This window comes from Lithobates pipiens, unplaced genomic scaffold (assembly GCF_037356315.1).
Source record: "Lithobates pipiens isolate NorthernLeopardFrog02 unplaced genomic scaffold, aLitPip1_a1.2 Scaffold_18, whole genome shotgun sequence".
NCBI lineage: Eukaryota > Metazoa > Chordata > Amphibia > Anura > Ranidae > Lithobates > Lithobates pipiens.
In genome coordinates, this window is record NW_027507758.1 from 487,563,921 (window position 1) to 487,584,790 (window position 20,870).

The following is a 20,870-nucleotide window of genomic DNA, read 5'->3' on the forward strand; positions in this document are numbered from 1 at the left end:
TACATTACTTTAAAGGTGAAAGCAGTAAATATGGGACTGTTCTTGCTAAAGCGCAAGTGAGAGTGTGATAAAGGTGGAGCACTGCCAAAATACCATGGCGTGGAGATTTTGTCGCTGGAAGTCCTGAGTAGCATAAAAAGCCAAAACATGATTCAGCCCACAAGTATCCATCCATAAAAGTATCGCTGTGTATGGATTCTATTTTTAAGCCCCCTTTGACACCGAGGTGCTCGAAAACTGCCCATAAAACGATTGGCGTTTTTGCGCCGTGCTATTTTTTTTTTAAGGTCACGTGTCTAAGAAAAAAAAAAAAAGAAAAAAAAAAAACATTTTGTGGCACTTTTGACGTGCTTCCCATTCATTTTAAAGGATAATTAAGTGCTTCAAACATGCTGCCTGCAGGATTTTTTTTTACTGCCCCCCCAGCGCATCATCCCAGTGTGAAAGCATCAATTGAAATGGACAGGAAGCAGTTTTCAGCAAAAGCGCCTCAGTGTGATAAGTGTCTAAGAGTAGATCTTGCTAAAAATGTCATAGTGTACACTGAAAGCCTGACATCAATGGGCTGAAGCAACACGGCCACTTTTCTCAATTCACATGTTATACCTGTAACCCAATAGCAAGATGAGCGCAAGTGAAAAAAAGCACATGAAGGGCTATGAGGCTATTTTTACAATGTGCAGTGGACAGTTTCTGTTGCAGATGAAACCGCACAGCTGTTTGTGCAAGATGGTTTGTTACAATACTAAATGAAACACAGATACAAAACACATTTACACCATAGTATAGCCAAAAGAAACAAAAACTTTAGCGTTAGTACTCCCCATGGCCCCCTCCATGCTGCCTGTGTAAACAAAGTGTTAAAGGTTTAGTTCACCTCAAGAGAAAAAACATAGAAATGAACATCGCACGCCCTTCCCCAACCCCACAGTGCCCGCTGTACCCCCCTCCAGAGATGCTAAACAGTCTGCACTCCCACAGCCGGTCCAGCAGTCACAGGGATAATACCGACAAAGCAGAATTGATCTGGTCCATGCCAGAAGCACTGACGAAGAAGACCTAGGATTTCAAATTCCCAGTCTGCTGGGCCAGCTGCGGCGGTAGGTACACAGGACCACGCGTGTGGTTGGGTTTGACTTGGGTGTCCTGTGTTAGTTCATTTCTTTTGTAAAGGTGAACTCTTTAAGACAGTGGTCTCCAAACTGCAACCCGAGGGCCGGACGTGGCCTTTTGCTTGCCTTTACCTGGCTCTTGGGGCACTATTCCACCAACTGATACCAATGATGGTGCACCATTCCCCCTACTGACACCAAAAATGAGGCACAAGTACTCTCATTGATATCAAAGGTACACTACTCCTCCCATTAAAACCAAAGATGGGGAACTGATGCCGGGGCATTTTCTACTCCCACTGGCCACTGTCCGGCCTCTCTACAGCCCAAAGGACTGAAAACTGGCCCTTTGCTTAAAATACTTGGAGACCCCTGCCTTCAGACTTTGTTTACACAGGCAGCCTGGAGGGGTAAAAACAGTTGGTCGAGCCATACTTTTTCCGTCACCCGACTGCCAAGCCAAATCCATATACAAACAGGTCTCGTTTCCCAGGCAGCAGCACCAAACACAGCTCAAGTCAATGTGGCCACGTTGCAACCATGAGCCAAATGCTTGGCTGTATTCCAATAAAAAGTCCCCCTTCGGGTGGAGGAAATGTTGTGGAAAATTTTAAGATGTATTTTAATGTATTGTCATAAGAGTCCCCCCAGTTTTCGTTCTCCCCCAGCCCTCTCTAAAGAGGGCAGACTGACGCTGGTTGAGACCTGTTAGGTAGTGGTAAACTTCCTGTTTAGAGAGGTGTTTGCGGAGTAAGGACATGTCCACCAGCGAAGGGCATTGCACAGACGATCGACTGAGGGGATGTGTTTGCTCTGCAAGGATCGGTTGTGGGCAGATGTACGCTCATTGTCTTTTCTGTCCTGATCAGCACATGTCGAGATTCACAGCGTGCACCTCCAGATAACCTTCCATCTACAAGGAAGGGTAGAATAATCCTGGTATGCATTGTTCTCTGGAACAATGTATAATAAAATTCCTATCAGCAGACATGTAGTCACCGTTCATTGGTTTTGTATGGTTGGCATCATTGAAAGCATTTAGTCTGTTTGCACATGTCGATTTGCTAGTCTATTTGAATGTATACATGTCTGTGATTGGTTCTTTTGAAGGAATACAAATGTCTGATTGGCTGTCTGTGAAGACACCACTTTTTTATGTTGTATTGCATGGGTTGTATTGTATTGCTTAACTAACCCTGTTGGAAGGGTTTCTGTATTATCACATCCTGTGTTGTCATGTCCTTATATGGTCATTCACATCCTATGGTGTTCATTTTCCTGTGAGGTCACAAACTGTGTATGCGGTGATTAGCTGTTGAAGACAAAACCCTCCAGGGTGTGGCTTCCTGTTTATATGTAAATAATAGAGCCAGGCTCACTACCCGCAGGGGAAGTGATGCTGATGGAGCCGAGAACGTAAGGATGGTCATGTCTGTTTATTTGGATGAGTGGGTTAATATATTGTATTATATCATTAAGACAAAATTTTATTATTTGAAAACAGATTTGACAGTGTGCTCTGCGTACAGCCAAATTTCGCTGACAGAAATAAAAAAAAAACACAGCCATTCAGAAGTGAGCAGTATTGCCTGCTGAATTACCTGGCAGCCACTGCTTTATCACCGTCTATAAAGGAATCCACTGCAGATTGCTTTTCAGAGCGCCAGTAGAGAGTGTGGCTCATGCAAACATAACCATTTGTATACTTTGTGAATATACTTTGTGAACATAACCATTCATGACCATTAAAGAATGATTAAAAAGTTCACTGTGGCGTTTGGCTCCTGGATGAAGTATTTGGAGACGTCAAATTCTGTCTGTAGCACAATCCCATAGCTGGGTATACAGCTCAATGGCAGCTTCAGAGGAGTAGCAGTTATGTATTATTAAAATGCTCAAGATTTCTTTTGCTTCTTGTTTTTCTTAGGGGGATTCACAGTTCTCTAGCAATCTTTAGCAGCTGTGAAAACCCACTACTGAGAAACAGATTAGTCAGCCAACAGAAAACTATTTCCAGCCAATAAGGAAAAGCAAAAATGAAGGATGTTAAAGTGAAAGTAAAGTGCATTTTTACACAGTTTTCACAGCTGCTATCTATGGTTTGCTATGTAGCTATCAAATAAGAGAGGGAGCTATAAAGATCATACAGCAGCTTCTATGCACAGATACTGGTATAGATTGGATAACAAGAGGTCTTGCATGAGGTACTTTAAATGAGAGATGAACATAGGGAACTTCTAACGGAGGAAAAAAAGATATATTATATTACACACATTGTTTATATACATACACTGATCAGCCATAACATTATGACCACTGACAGGTAAAGTGAACATTGATTATCTATTCAGTTCGATCCAATAGAAGAGCTCTACTAGCGCATATTGCTGAAACAGTTAACGCCGATTCCAGTAGAAAGGTGTCAGAAAAGACAGTGCATCGCAGCTTGTTGCACATGGGGCTGCCATGCTAATCCATGTCCACAGCCAAAAACACCTATAATAGTCATGTGAGCATCAGAACTTGACCATAGAGCAATGGACCAAGGGGGTCCAAGTCAGATGAATCACATTTTCTTATACATCATGTGGATAGTCGGGTGGGTGTGCTCTGCTTACCTGAGGAAGAGATGGCAACCAGGCTGTACCAAAAAGGCAAGCCAGCGGGGACTTAAAGGACCTGTTATTGATGGCTTGGTGCCAGATACCACAGCATACCTTCAGAGGTCTAGTGGAGTCCATGCTTTGATGAGTGAGGGCTGTTTTGACAGCAAACTTGGGGACCTACTCAATATTAGGTGGATGGTGAAAAGGTTAGGGCTGATCGGAGTGTGTATATATGTGTGTAGACACATACACACACACACACTTTTCTTAAGTGGGTAAGCAAACTACATGTCATTCCCTACTACCATTCATGTATAAGCTAAAGTACACTTTTCTGTAGATTGACACAGAAAAAGCCTGCAGTTCGGGTCCTTAATCACAAACCACTACAATTCATCCATTCAATACTGGATGTAACCAACTTTTGATAGATTTTATCAGTTCATGTCCCTCTGCTATTTTCATTGTACACATTGTACTGTATTTCTCTTGAAACGGAGAAAGACAGCAAATGTCACCTACTGATAGAGATGACCACTGAATGTTCAATACAATAAGACTCCAAGGGCAGGAATCACTTCTGGCTACCGGTATGGGGCACAAGGGTTTCCCATTTTTTTTTAGCCTTCTACTAAACAGCACAAACGTGGCATACATATTTATTAACACAACAAAATAAAGCAACAAACACAATAATAGACAACATACAAGATGCAGAAGCACAGAGTGTGATGGAGAGGACATCACCTTGCTTATTAGCTATATAGTGCAATGATTCTCCTATGCATACTGCAGTATAGAGGAAAGACTACCTGTACTTAAGGGCTGGGAGGGTGTCTGACTCGCTGGGGCAAACGCTCCAAAACTACTCGTGCCACTAGATTGTCCGAATGCATCAAAGTTTGCAAAGTCTGCATGGGCAGAATTGGGAGCTGCAAATTGTGGAGAACAGAAGGAAGAAAGCAAACAAAATGGTGTTAATGAAGATGAGCAAATATGGTTAAAAAATAAAAATATAAATGGTTAAAACAAAAAAAATAAAAAAAATACTCATCAGCTAAATACACACAGATAAAAATAAAAAGAATGATGTGACATGGCCCAACTTCTGTCCTGCAGAAAATGACTGGCAATTGTGGATTCTCACATAAGCTGGTTACACTCACCTTGCAAAGGACCCAGATGCCATCATCTGGACAAGATCATCATTTGCATGGTCCCCAATAGTGACAGGATCACATAGGCAAGCTTTACTGAGCAGCAGAATTTTTATTTCACACACAAAAATGTCCTTTATGCATACCAAATATCAGTTAATGAGTTTTATATAAGATTTGTATCGCCACTAGCAATAAGATCTCAGTGCAGTATAAGAAAATACAATTTAAGTGTAATTTCTGTGGGCAATAGTTTCTAATCCTACAACCAATCCTGTGGAAAAGAAAAACAAAAAACGCATGCAGTAGTCTTAGTGGTGAAAAAAAAAGCTTAAGTCTAATTATTCTTAAAGTGGAAGTAAAGTTCCATCTCTTGCTTTGACCTACAGGTAAGCCTATAATAAGGCTTATTTATAGGTAGTGTAAATATCTCCTAAACGTGTGCAGTTTAGGAGATATTTACTGTAGATGCAGCCAGTGACATCACTCTGGGACTGGCCGGGGCCGCAGTCCCAGAGACGGAGCCTGCAAACCCGGAAGCAAGACAGATGAAGATGAGAGCGCCTGCAATGCTGACATCTTGGCGCTGGAAGAGCTCAGCTTTAAGGCAAGTTTAACGTAATGTGCTGGTATGCGTTGCATACTGGCACATTATGACATTACCTTACAGGTGTGCAAACCTGGTGTACAACCGCTTTAAAAATGCTCCCTCCCTTCCCCATCTATACATCCTGCTTCACCTGGATAAAAAAAGATCTGTATACTTACCTATTTACAATCCGATTTGCTCTGGTCACAAAATCAAACAGCTCTGGCTAAACAGGATAGGTAGGAATAGGGGAATAAGGGGAGGGACATTTTTAAAGCAGAACTTTACTCATAACAACTTGATAAAAATTAACCACTTAAGGACCACCGCATGGTAATGTAAGTCGGCAGAATGGTACATGTACGTGCTTGCCTTCCAGCGGGTGGGGGGTCCGATGGGACCCCCTCCCGCTGGATGCGGCGGTCCGTTTCGCTTCTGGCCATCCCACCTTGATCGCTCCTGGCGAATGAGAAGCTTCCCCCTCCTGTGTAGTGTAAACATAGGCAGGGAGGAAGTGATGTCATTCTCCTCGGGGCAGTCTTTTTGACCAGACTGCGAGGAGAACAGAGAAAGTAAGTGCACCAAACACTACACTGACATGTAGGTACACATAGGCACACAAATCCGCCCCGATCAGCCCAGATACCTGCTAGCACCTGTGTTTTGCCCCTCCGCCCAGCCCACCCAAGTGCAGTATCGATCGATCACTGTCACTTACAAAACACTAAACACATAACTGCAGCGTTCGCAGAGTCAGGCCTGATCCCTGCAAACGCTAACAGTTTTTTTTGGTAGCGTTTTATATTTAAATCCTGAAGGCAGTGCTTGGTTTTCGGTTCCTGTACGTGGCTAGGCTCCCAAAAAGTCCCCCACGTGTGGTATCCCCGTACTCGGGAGAAGCAGCAGAATTTATTTTGGGGTGTAATTTCACTTATGCCCATAGCATGTGTGAGCAATATATCATTTAGTGACAACTTTGTGAAAAAAAAATAAAAAATAAAAAAATTGTAATATTCCTGCAATTTGTGGCAAAATATAAAATATTTCATGGACTCAACATGCCTCAGTAAATAGCTTGGGGTACCTACTTTCCAAAATGGGGTCATTTTGGGGGGTTTTGTGTTATTTTGGCATTTTATGGCCTTCGAAACTGTGATAGGTAGTGAGGAGGGAAATCAAAAATTTGCACCCTTAGAAATCCTGAAGGCAGTGATTGGTTTTCGGGGTGCCGTACGTGGCTAGACTCCTAAAAAGTCCCACATATGTGCATATGTGGTATCCCCGTACTCAGGAGAAGCAGCAGAATATATTTTGGGGTGCAATTCCACATATAACTATGGCATGTGTGAGCAATATATCATTTAGTGACAACTTTTTGTAAACTTTTTTTTTTTTGTGTCATTATTCAATCACTTGGGACAAAAAAATAAATATTGAATGGGCTCAACATGCCCCTCAGAAATTTCCTTGGGGTGTCTACTTTCCAAAATGGGGTCATTTGGGGGGGGGGGGGGGTTTGTACTGCCCTGCCATTTTAGCACCTCAAGAAATGAGATAGGCAGTCATAAATTAAAAGCTGTGCAAATTCCAGAAAATGTACTCTAGTTTGTAGATGCTATAACTTTTGCGCAAACCAATAAATATACGCTTATTGACATTTTTTTTTACTAAAGACATGTGGCTGAATACATTTTGGCCTAAATGTATGACTAACATTTAGTTCATTAGATTTTTCTTATAACAAAAAGTAGAAAATATCTTTTTTTTTTTTTTTTTTTAAATATTCAGTCTTTCCTTTTATATCGTAAAAAATAAAAATCGCAGAGGCAATCAAATACCATCAAAAGAAAGCTCTATTTGTGGGAAGAAAAGGACGCAAATTTTGTTTGGGTACAACATTGCATGACTGCGCAATTACCAGTTAAAGCAGTGCAGTGCGAAATTGTAAAAAGACCTCTGGTCCTTAGGCTGACAATTGGTCCGAGGCTGAAGTGGTTAATGTTCATTAGCAAGAAACACAAATTCCACATTAACCACTTCAGCCCTGAAAGGATTTGCCCCCTTAATGACTGGGCCATTTTTGCGATTCGGCAATGCGTCGCTTTGACAATTGCGTGGTCGTTGTACCCAAACAAAAATTGACGTACTTTTTTCCCACAAATCAAGCTCTTTTTTGTGGTATTCGGTCACCTCTGCGGTTTTTATTTTTTGTGCTATAAACAAGCAGAGAGTGACAATTTTAAAGAATTTTTTTTTTTTTTAACTTTTTTGCCATAATATATATCCAAAAAAATATATTAAAAAACTAATTTATTCATCAGTTCAGGCCAATATAGTTTGCGCAAAAGTTATCGCATCTACAAACTATGGGAAATTGCCTCCAGCTGGAGGCTGCCATTTTGCTGAAGCCCAGAACAGCAGTAAATCATAAAGTGGAACAAAAGCCATCGATTTAACGGTTTTAAAAAACGGTGGCATTTCTGGAATGTTTGGATTCCTGTCACATTCACTTGTGTCCTCAACCAAACCATCAAATGGATGAGATCATAACTGATCACATGTGCACCACCATAGCAGTTGCAGATCAAACAGAAGCAGCTTCCTTGGCTGTAAGGGATAGGAGGGGTTAATTCTGCTTTAAGGCCTTCAGCTGATCGCCCTCTACAAACTCGACAGTGCTTAAAAACATAGGGAAATTGAGCATCTGCAGAGCAAGGTGAGACAGTATTACTGGATTTTAACCACTTCAGCCCCGGAAGATTTGGCTGCTTAATGACCAGGCCTCTTTTTGCGATATGGCACTGTGTATCTTTGACAATTGCGCAGTCGTGCAACACTGTACCTAAACAAAATTTACATACTTTTTTTTCCCACAAATAGAGCTTTCTTTTGGTGGTATTTGATTATCTCAAAGGTTTTCATTTTTTGTGCTATAAAAAAAAAAAAAAAAAAAAAAAAAAAAAAGCGACAATTTTGAACAAAAACAAAACAAAACAATATTTTGTACTTTTTGTTATAACAAATAGCCCCAATTTTTTTTTTTTTTTTTTTTTAAAGCATTTTTTTTCCTCAGTTTCGGCGGATATGTATTCTTCTGCATATTTTAGGTTAAAAAATAAATAAATAAATTGCAATAAGGGTATATTGATTGGTTTGCGCAAAAGCTATAGCACCTACGAAATAGGGGAAAGATTTATGGCATTTTTATTATTTATTTATTTTTACTAGTAATGGTGGTGATCAGCAATTTTTATCGGGACATTATGGTGGACAGATTGGAAACTTGACAAATTTTTGGGACCATTGGCATTTATACAGGGATCAGCGCTAAAAAAAATGCACTAAATACTTTGTAAATGTCACTGGCAGGGAAGGGGTTAACACTAGGCGGCGTTCAAGGGGTTAACTATGTTCCCTAGGGAGTGATTCTAACTGGGGGGGGATTGGACTGCCTGGGTGAGGAGACTGATCAATATGAACAGCAGATTGCTCTCCTCACCTCTGACAGCATGAAGACCTGTCTGTTTACATTGACAGATCTCAATTCTGTCTGTGTGGAGCAATCGTGGGTGCCCGGTGGCCATCGCGACCGCTGAGCACGCGCATCGGCTCCTGCAGCACGCACTTGCCACCTAGTGGTCAAAAGGTGAACCGACGTAAAGCTAAATAAAATAATGTGGTTGCCTAACTGCTTCAGCCCCGGAAGATTTTACCTCCTTCCTGACCAGAGCACTTTTTGCGATTCGGCACTGCATAACTTTAACTGACAATTGCGCGGTCTTGTGACGTTGCACCCAAACAAAACTAATATCCTTTTTTCTCAAAAATAGAGCTTTCTTTTGGTAGTATTTGATCACCTCTGCGTTTTAAATTTTTTGCGCTATAAACAAAAAAAGAGCAACAATTTTGAGAAAAAAAAAAGCATTATTTTGAACTTTTTGCTATAATAAATATCCCCCAAAAATATATATAAAAAACTAATTTTTTCCTCAGTTTAGGCCGATATGTATTCTACATATTTTTAGTAAAAAAAAAAAATAGATATATATATATATATATATCTATCTATCTATCTCGCAATAAGCGTATATTGACTGGTTTGCGCAAAAGTTATAGCGTCTACAAAATAGGGGTTAGTTTTATGGCATTTTTATTATAATTTTTTTTTTTTTTTTTTTTTTTACTAGTAACGGTGGTGATCTGCGATTTTTATTGGGACTGCGAAATTATGGTGGACACATCGGATAATTTCACACATTTTTGGGACCATTGGCATTAATACAGCGATCAATGCTATAAAAATGCATTGATTACTCTAAAAATGCCACTAGCAGTTAACACTAGGGGGTGACGTGTTCCCTAATGTGTGTTCTGACTGAGGGGACTGTGTAGGGGAGATGAGAGATCGCTGTTCATACTCTGTATGAACAGACGATCTGTCCGTTCTCCCCTCAGAGAACCGGAAACTATGTGTTTACACAAACAGATCCAGGTTCTCCGTGTGTCAGAGGCGATCGTGACCTTACATAACGTTGTTTTCGCGATGTTACATAACGTTGTTTTGCCTCCTCCACCCAGCCGTGCGCCATTCTGCTGCAGTACAACTGCAGCGGCTGGTCGGCATGTAGTTAACTGGGATGTAGACGTGTTCAGAATTAAGCAATCACATTCAAACTCATGTTAAATAGGAGTCCGTACTCACCTGCCTCTGATTAACCCCAAATAAAGTTCAGCTGTTCTAGTAGGTCTTTCCTGACATTTTATTAGTCGCATCCTACAGCAAAAGACATGGTACGCAGAGAGCTTCCAAAGCATTAGAGGGATCTCATAGTTAAAAGGTATCAGTCAGGAGATGGGTACAAAAGAATTTCCAGGGCATTAGATATACCACGGAACACAGTCATCAAGTGGAGAAAATATGGACGTCCCTCAAAAATTGGTGAAAAGGCAAGAAGAAAACTGGTCAGGGAGGCTGCCAAGAGGCCTACAACAACATTAAAGGAGTTGCAGGAATATCTGGCAAGTACTGGCTGTGTAGTACATGTGTAACATTCTCCAGTATTTTTCATGTCTGGGCTATGGGGTAGAGTGGCAAGACGGAAGCCTTTTCTTATGAAGGAAAACAACCAAGCCCGGCTAAAATTTGCAAACACACATCTGAAGTCTCCCAAAAGCATGGCCAGATCAAGCTTGGGGTGCTTTGACAGCATGGACTCTCTGGACAGGTAAGTGTCCTTATTATGAAATGCAGCACCTACAGTATCTCTCTCCCTCCCCAAGGCTAGAACTCCTCTTTAATTCTCTGACTGAACTTCCAGTTTAAGAATTGTTACAGTTAGGCTTTTTTTCCCCCTACTTTAAATAACATCTAAACCCAGAGAATAGAAATGTAACATATTGCAGCTTACTAGTCTTTAGAAATGGTGGCTACTTTAATATTATATTTTTCACAAAATCAGCATATACTGAAAATACATGTTGAGCTTGTCAGAAATGCAGTGTCCTGGTCACATCCTCTAAACTGGAAGCACATTTTCTTCCTTTCAAGCTAAACCCCCCCCCCCCCCCACCGTCTCCAAGACTGAGAATTTGAGTAATCGCATAACCACTGATCATTCTCAGTCTTCCTGGAGAGAGCAGTGACTGTCAGTCACTGTTCTCTGCTCCTCCAACGCTCACTGGAGCATGGAGTTGAGTTGCATCTTGATATAGCGCGTCCCTTTACCCCGTAGGGTCCCGACACGCTTAGCTGGAAATGTGGCAGCCACAGCTGGTTTTACCAACTGTAAGTCAGGCAAGCTGGGTGGATCCTGGTCAGGATTCTTACAGAGCCCTGAGAGGCTCTTTGGCTTTTATCGGATTCTGGGTCACAGGAGAGTAAAAGTGCACTCCTGTGACCCAGATGAGAACTATGGCCACAATAGTAACTCCTTTTGTTGAGGGGGGACCTTCTGGTGATCCATGCACATTTCAGGAATTTTAACAAATTTTGTAGCATATTCCTACCATTTGTTGCTGTGAAGAAATGGCTAAATGATTCACCAGACTGATCGCATACACATTCTGAAAGGGAGAGTCTCATTCATTAGTCGGCTGACACAATGTGTTTTAATAAGAAAAGCTGCAGTGTTTGCATCCCTTTAGAAGGGATTAAACTATTGAGAGTATCTCACCAAAATCTACTTTTTTTTTTTTTTTTTTTTTTACAGGGGGTGACTACAATCTGACTTTAGTGCAGACTTCTGGGAAAATCAGTGAGTCAATCACACAAGCTGGAAATGACATTTTTGGATGTGTTCTATACACCAATTGTGTACAGAACACCTCCAGGTTGCATTGAATTTTACAGAAACTTACAGTGCTGGAGATAGAAAATGAAATGTATTTTTTAAAACCATTAAATTAGAAAACGTATAGGCTATAATTTTTATTTGCGAATTTTATTTTCTCCCGAAAGTGGAGTTGATCTTTAAGTCCTCTGTAAAAATCTCTCCAGCAGGGATGCATGCTCCCTCGCTGGTGTTTCTATCTTCACTCAGCCTCTTTCACCACCTTGCGCAGACCAATAATGACGCAACTCTTACGTCACTGCTGTGGCAACACTGCAGCAGTTAAATCATTCTGGTACCAAGGCATGCCAAGAATATACACCGAGCTGGGCCTGTGTGGCTCATTGTATATTTAAAAGAAACATTGCTGGCAGGCATTAGATAAACTTTCACTGAGTAAAGGGCATAGAGAGTCTCTTCTGCAATAAAGCCTTTCTTCCAGCAAGGATTCAATAATAGGCTATAGTTCTGTTTTATGCATACTATAGCCATCAGTACTCAGGGGCAGCCAGACACAGCATGGCTCAAAGGGACTACTAATTATATTAAATTAGGGAAGACAGAGACATCATACATATACAGATTGTCTGGTTTAGGCAACCAACTAATCTGTATATTAGCAGCCCTGGTAGTTTCAGAATCCATGATAAAGTTATTATACAGTATATTTAGAGAACTAAATAGACCTGAAAGAGAAAACTAAAATAAAAGATTTTAGGTAAACAGGAGTTTAACCACTTGAAGACCTTGGTCTACTATGTGGGCCCTGGAGGACAGAGAAGTCTCTACCTTGTCCACCTTTTTCCCTCAGATGAACCATTGAAATAACTTTTCGGTCTCAGTGAACATCTGCTAGATTAGTCCAATGAGGTTCATTAGGAAGACACCACTTACATTGGTGGTCAGTGGGAAGCATGCCTCCCTTACAGTGATGGTTGGAATGCCACACTTATGCTGGCCATACACTATACGAAAAATCGGGCAAAATTCAGTCATTAGACCAGGGATCCTCAAACTACGGCCCTCCAGCTGTTGTGAAACTACACATCCCATGAGGAATTATAAAACTCTGACATTCACAGACATGACTAGGCATGATGGGAATTGTAGTTCCTGAACAACTGGAGGGCAGTAGTTTGAAGACCCATGCATTAGACTGTTTGTTCGTTTTTTCAGCCAGTTAACGGGCACAAAATTGATAATTGTTAAGACGTTTTTGAGCAGGAAAAAAAAACAAAAATAAAGGACAAGTTTGGAAATGAAAAGGTTAATAGGTTTCCCATCCAACCAATCTGCACTAGGTATAAGTAAAAAAAGGAACATAAAATGTATTTATGTCCACTGAATGATTGGTCGTTACATGATGGCACCATAGTTTGCGCTCGCGGCCGAACGTTTGTTTTTCTAAATTGGGTTTTCCTGATTTTTTCGTATAGTGTATGGCCAGCATTATTAGTCTGCCTAAAAGATCATAGGAGTCATGCTACTAGTTCTGGCAAGGGGGGATGGACCTGAAAATACAAAGACACCATCAGATGGGAGATCAAACAGCCTTGGCACAAAGAACGCCATTGGAACATCTGGAGAAACCTTGGTTGACAATGGCTTCTCTGTGTTGTACAATAGACCCTTTCCTCTTTCTACCCTGAACACCAACAGTGTTTTACAGTGAAGCCTTGCGCTGGGTTGAACAAAAAAAAAAAAAACACACCCTGACAGCTCAGGTCAGAACCACTGTACTAACAAACCGATGTTGGGACAGAAATCTCCCCTGTTGTGCTATTGTGTTTTTGACAGGGGGACAGTCCATTGGCTGAAATTGCTGATCGGGAGCCAGTCGACAGACCCTTTATGGTTTTCCAAATGCTTTCCAATTTGTCAAATGATGGCAGGTTTCTATAGAACCGGCCAATTACCGCCTGACATTCGGCACTGCTTCAAACTGCTGTGACGACAAAGACTTAGCAATCAAGTCAGAAGGAAGTTGCAGTGCAATTTAGAAGCCTCTACAAGGGCTGAAATTGCACCCAAGTCGGACCAAAGTAGTGCAGGAACCTTTTCTAAAGTTGGAGCGACGTATGTGGCATCAGGTAAGACAGTTGTCATAGAGAAACATTGAATTTGACATGTCATGTAACTTGGGGTCGGATCCCACGTCGCAGCTGTCTGAACCAAGCCTCAATCACTGATAGCTGCAATATAACATTTTTTAAACTGTAGTCCTTTAAGACCACTAAGGGGCGCACGCTATGTCTGCCGGCCAACCAGCTATCGCAGAGACACAGAATGGGGATCTGTCAATGTAAACAGACAGATCCCCGTTCGGTCATGGGAGGATAGACAGATCTGCTGTTCCTAGTGATTTGGAACAGCGATCCGTCTCCTCCTCCAGTCACTATACTGCACCCACAGTTAGAAAAACCTCCTTAGGGAACAGTTAACATCTTGATCGCCCTCTAGTGTTAACCCCATTCCCTTACAATGACGTATACAGTAATTAGTGGCTATTTTTTAGCACTGATTGCAGTATAAAATGTCAATGGTCCCAAAAAAGTGTCCGATCTGTCTGTCGGAATGTCGCAGTCCTGCTGATCACCATTACTAGTAAAAAAATAAAAATGCAATAAATCTATTCCTTATTTTATAGACACCATAACTTTTGCGCAAACCAATCGATATAAACTTATTGCGATTTTTTTTACCAAAAATATGTAGAAGAATAAATATCGGCCTAAACTGGTGAATTTGTTTTTATTTTTTTGGGGCGATATAGCAAAAAGTAAAAAATGTTTCAATTTTCAAAATTTTCAGTCTTTTAGTTTGTAGTGCAAAAAAAAAAAAAAAACCCACAGAGGTAGTCAAATACCATTAAAAGAAAACTATTTGTGGAAAAAAGGATGTAAATTTTGTTTTGGTACAACATTGCACGACCATGCAATTGTCAGTTAAAGCGACGCAGGTCCCTAAGTGGTTGATGCTAAATCAGCAGAAACTTCCAAAAAGCGAAGGTTCCATTTTTGTGTGTGAACCCCTGCTTTAACATTCAAGAGGAAGTAAACTCTGATGAGTTTACTTCTTTTCTTTCCCTGCAAAGATAAAGCATAATGGACTACTATGCATCGCACAGTAGTCCATTATGTGTCACTTACCTGACACAGGAGCCAGCAATGTCACCGCTGTCCCCTGTAGTCCGGCGCAGCCATCTTCTCGGTGGGTCTCGCTGCTCCGCCGCTGTCATTCGGCCTTGCCTCGATGACGTCACTCCCGTGCATGCGCACGGGAGCAGTCATTTGCGGCATATCGCCGTTGACAGCGGCGCGCTCAGTGTGCCTGCGCGCCGAAGACATCGGTGCCTGTCTTTCGACAAATATCTCCTAAACCGTGTAGGTTTAGGAGATATTTCTTGGACCTACAGGTAAGCCTTAATCTAGGCTTACCTGTAGGTCAAAGTGGTCTGTAAGGGTTTACAACCACTTTTAACATACATTCAAGAAAACAGACTGAGAAATCACATGAAATAAAAAAAAAATAAAAAACACCAACTTCTTATTCTCGCTAGCAACTAGCCAACAACCAGACAAGGACCTGACACCGCTGCTTCAGATATCCTGAATTATGCAGCAATTCCTTACATTATTAAACCTTTTCTTTACCCAAATGAAAAACTAGACGTTATGCCTTAGAACTACAGCTAAATTACTTCGAAGTGGTGTGTGATTTACAGAGGTCAATAAATAGTGTTACAGTATTTTAGCATCGCTCCTGGTCTGAAAACAAAACCTGCCTATAAAATTGAACCTATAAATACAAAAATGAAAATATCCATTGATACCACAGCTAAAGAATAAACTACTCCTCACATTTCTGCTATTTCTTCTACCTTATTTATATATATTTGTGTATATAACTATATGACTTGAGTTTTGCTTAAAAAAAAATAAAGAGTACAAATTCAACCGAAATAAGGAATGCCACATTTATAAAAGGTCATCCAAACTGACAAATTGCCATAGATAAAATATCCAAAGAAATTCAATTACACTAAACCTCTAACTTTTTTGTAGCTTGAGCGATTTTCATTTTTTTGCCCACATGTGCACTTTTGGCCTTAAGAAACCTTAAAAATCTTAAACCATTTTTGACAAGCAGGAGGCCTGTAAAATTAACAGTTAATAGTTGCAAAATGTAGTAAGAAAATTGCACAACTGATTATCAAACCTATATTTTCAGGAAAAAAAATGCAATAAAATTCAATGTAATGCACACAAAGCAAAACCCCTTTTTTTGTTCAAAATATAAAAAAAAGGAGATTGTAAAAAAAAAAAAAAATCTAATCTAAAAACTGAAATGGTGACAAACTAGGATACCCTATACTGGCCATAGGCAATGCATTAAAAATATTTACAGCTCTTTGGTTTAGAGTTAAACTGTCACTAAAACCACATCATAAAAAACTAACAATAAATGGTGCATTACAAGCTGATCATACTCAGTCACTATGAGATTTGTTTTCTGTGTTCTGCAAAAAAAACCTGGTTAATCTTGCTGTTCTCCATCTCCCCCTTCTGTCCATGTCTCCAACTCAGCTAGGGATTTTGAAGCTGCAGTGGCAACCTCTGCACATGCGTGAGTTTCTACACCAAAAATTTCCTCCCCATCACATCGGAGCAGCCCATGTGACTATAGAGTCACATGTGGGTGACTACATAATCGTAAATGACAGCCCCCTTTCTCCCTTCCCTACTAACCAGGAAAACACAATGGGGGCGGCATATTACATGTAAATTAATGGAGGCTTCACCTCCCTCTTATTCTAAGACACAGGCTGGAGGGGCATGAAACAGCCTGTGACTGGCAGAAATCCACCCAACACCATGTTATTCCCACAAAATTTATATATATATAAATCTCAATTTAAGACAGTTTATTGATTTTTATTCTGTATTCCAAGGGCAGATTTTTTTTATTTTGAACGTGTGACCATTAGAAGAGGACTAGAAATTCCTCCTACTTATTTTTGCCTGCAGACAGGCTGGGAAAGAGCTGGGTCATGTGACAGCGGTATATTGATTAGGAAAAAGGTACTTAGATGATTTTTTTTCCTTTTATTAAAATAATTACAGTGCCATCATCAACATACAGAAATAGAAGGGAAAATAAACAGTATGTGTTTAGTATCATTAACCATAAAACAATGGTCCTAGAATTATTTCTCTCACTTCTACATACATGGTGATACCCAAGTATGTGTTATGTAACTTTTTATTTCTTTACTCAAGTGTAAGTAGGTGTGTATATTTTTTTACACATGTGCACTGGAGCTCTAACATTATTTCTTTTCTTACGGATTTTATTCAATTTTATTTTTGAACTTCACTTTTTGCTATAAGAGTATAATAATAATATTGTGCAGTAACATGTTCTCTGTATTAGAATTATGTATCTCATCTGCAATAATTCTGAGCTGACAGAGGACACAGAAAGTCTCTGATCAGCACCAATCACAGCAGCCGCTAGCTGTCATCTGACAGCTGTAAACCCAGAAATGCTCAGAGCAAAGGAGGCGAGATTAGGCACCGTGCCAACCGCCGGCCACCCGGAAACAGGTTTGGTGGTCCAAGGCTTCCAGGAGAAATGGGAGAATTTAGAGCACCCAGATCCCTTCCTTAATATAAAAGCTAATGCTAGTCTGTATCAAAGCCAGGAGTCCGCAAATACAATTAAAAAAAAACAAGTTCAGCAATGTAAGCCTGGTCAGACTTTGCTATAGGAATTTTAAAAAAAACAAGAATACAATATGACCATTTCCAGCTTCTTTAAAATTATGTTTTTTTGTAGAAATTTTAGTGCCAGTAATTTTGGTACATTTTTTGCAGTGCTCTTCTAGGAGTGATAACTATAATTCTTACTTAAAAAGGTAGCCTCTCAGACTCTTTACCTCTATTATTCTGACAAACCAAACACTAAACCTAACCCCGTAACACTAACCCTAAACCCATTGAGGTGATGTCAGACAAATAAAATCAGGGCAAAATACTCGGCATAAAAACTGTAGAAAATGTAATGTGATAAAAGCCTTAATTTAAAAAAGGGTCATATTACTGACAGATACTAAAAAACATGTGCCAAAATTAAATGGTCCAGATACTATAATAAATCAGTGCATAGTAAACATTCCTTGACCAATAGTAACATTGGTAATTCATATTCTCCAAAAAAGAATCAATTGTGCCACATACCTGTGTGACTGTTGAAGTTCGCAAAATTGGCAAAGTTTGCAGTGGAAACTGGCTGAGGTGGAAGCGTAGCGAAGATGTCTCCTCCAAGGTCACTCAGAAGGTCAAACTTCTTCTCTTGATGATGGTGATGATGAGGATGATGAGGATGAAGATGCTGCTGCTGTTGCTGGGGCACCTGATTACGAGCCACAACAGGAGACTGAAAACGAGACCTCTATTAGCGGAACAGAAATGCATTTAAACATTTAAGCCGTATTCTTACTGGAGACACATCAGAGGGAACTACAAAGCTCCACTGAAACTCTGACAGATAAGTAGTGCTTTAGCAAACTGCCTTAAAAGTGGATGTAAACCCGATTCATGAACTTTGAGTTGGGCACATACAGTATCTCACAAAAGCACGTTCCACCCCTCACATTTTTGTACATATTTTATTATACCTTTTCATGTGACAACACTGAAGAAATGACATTTTGCTACAATATAAAGTAGCGAGTGTACAGCTTGTATAACGCTGTCAATTTGCTGTCCCCTCAAAATAACTCAACAGCCATTAACCACTTACAGACCGAACCATTTTGCTGGTCAAAAACCAGACCACTTTTTGCGATTCGGCACTGCGTCGCTTTAACTAACAATTGCACGGTCGTGCGACGCGGCTCCCAAACAAAATTTATGTCCTTTTTTTCCCCACAAATAGAGCTTTCTTTTGGTGGTATTTGATCGCCCCCACGGTTTTTATTTTTTGCCCTATAAACAAAAATAGAGCAACAATTTTGAAATAATTTGAAATTTTGTTATAATAAATATCCCCCAAAAATATATATAAAAAAAAAAACTTTTTCCCTCAGTTTAGGCCGATACGTATTCTTCTACATATTTTTGGTAAAAAAAAAAAAAAAAAAAATATCAATAAAAAAAATCGCAATAAGCGATTATTGATTGGTTTGCGCAAAAGTTATAGCGTTTACAAAATAGGGATAGTTTTATGGCATTTTAATTAATAATTTTTTTTTTTTTTTTTTACTAGTAATGGCGGCGATCAGCGATTTTTATAGTGACTGCGACATTGCGGCGGACACATCGGACATTTTTGACACATTTTTGGGACCATTGTCATTCATACAGTAATCGCTGCTATATAAATGCAGTGATTCCTGTGTAAATTACACTGGCAGTGAAGGGGTTATCCAGTGGGTGGCAGTGTAGGGGTTAAGTGTTCCTAGGGGCGTGTTACTAACTGTGGGGAGTTGGGCCTTCATTTAGTGAACACTGATCTCTACTCCAATCACATGGAGCAGAGATCAGTGTTACTAGTTGCTAGGCAGAATGGGGAAATGCTGTTTATACAGCATTTCCTCCATTCAGCCGTCCCGTGAGATGATCACGGGTATGCCCGCGGCGATCGCCGTGGGACCCGCGAACGGACTCACGGGGGTCGCGACCGGCGCGCATTGAAGATTGGACGTACCTGTACGCCAATATGCCTGCCTGTGCCATTCTGCCGACGTACATCGGCGTGAGCTGGACGGGAACAGGTTAATGTCTAAACCGCTGGCAACAAGAGTGAGTACATCCCTAAAACCTCTTTCACACTGAGACAGTTTTCAGGCATTTTAGTGCTATAAATAGCACCTAAAAACGGCATCCCATGCCGCCGGAGTGTGAAAGCCTGAGTGCTTTCACACTTGGCCGAAGACCTTGCGGGACATTGGAAAAAAATCCTGCAAGCAGCATCTTTGAGGCAGGGAGCGCTGTATACAGCGCTCCCAAAACACCCCTGCCTATTGGAATGAAAGGATAGTACTTCCGAAGCGCCTGAAAAATGTTTCGGAAGTGGCGCAACACAGGTGTTTTTACCCTCCTCCTTTGGAGTTAATAGCGCCCCGCAATTGGCTAAAACAAGCGGGGCTTAACTGTAAACACGTGGACGGCCCCAGTGTGAAAGGGGTCCAAGTGAAAATATCCACGTTGTGCCCAAAGTGTAATATTTTATGTGGCCACCATTATTTTCTAGCACTGCCTTAACCCTCTTGGGTGTGGAGTTCACCAGAGCTTCACGTTTCCACCGGAGTTCTCTTCCACTCCTCCATGACGACATCACGGAGTTGGTGGATGTTAGAGACCTTGCGCTCTTCCACCTTCCGTTTGAGGATGCCCCACAGATGTTCAATGGAGTTTAGGTCTGGAGACATGCTTGGCCAGTCCATTACCTTTACCCTCAGCTTCTTTTGCAAGGCAGTGGTCATCTTGGAGGTGGCTGGGGTCGTTATGTTGGAATACTGCTCTGCAGCCCAGTCTTCGAAGGGAGAGGATCATGCTCTGCTTCAGTATGTCACAGCACATGTTGGCATTCATGGTTCCCTCAATCAACTGTAGCTCCATAGTGCCGGCAGCACTCATGCAGCCCCAGACCATGACACTCCCACCACCATGCTTGACTGTAGGCAAGACACACTTGTCTTTGTACTCCTCACCTGGTTGCTGCCACACACGCTTGACACCATCTGAACCAAATAAGTTTAGCTTGGTCTCATCAGATCACAGGACATTGGTTCCAGTAATCCATGTCCTTAGTCTGCTTGTCTTCAGCAAACTGTTTGCGGGCTTTCTTGTGCATCATCTTTAGAAGAGGCTTCCTTCTGAGGCGACAGCCATGCAGACCAATTTAATGCAGTGTGTGGCGTATGGTCTGAGCACTGACAGGCTGACCCCCACACCCCTTCAGCCTCTGCAGCAATGCTTGCAGCACTCGTACGTCTATTTCCCTAAGACAACCTCTGGATAGGACGCTGAGCACGTGCACTCAACTTTGGTCGACCATGGCGAGGCCTGTTT

General features: G+C 41.0%; 1 protein-coding gene across 8 annotated transcripts in view; it reads right to left on the reverse strand.

Annotated features, from left to right (window-relative positions):
* The window catches only part of AGFG1 (ArfGAP with FG repeats 1), a 161,451-nt gene that overhangs the window by 38,303 nt on the left and 102,278 nt on the right, over positions 1–20,870 (reverse strand). For 3 of the 8 annotated variants that reach the window (XM_077488510.1, XM_077488513.1, XM_077488517.1), the window contains exons 5-6: positions 18,033–18,246; positions 4,531–4,650 (exon numbers count right to left, since the gene is read on the reverse strand). In XM_077488510.1, the coding sequence (XP_077344636.1) occupies positions 4,531–4,650; positions 18,033–18,246 (334 nt within the window). The remainder of the gene's footprint in view (positions 1–4,530; positions 4,651–18,032; positions 18,247–20,870) is intronic. The other 5 variants (XM_077488511.1, XM_077488515.1, XM_077488516.1 and 2 more) reach the window with 3 other exon arrangements.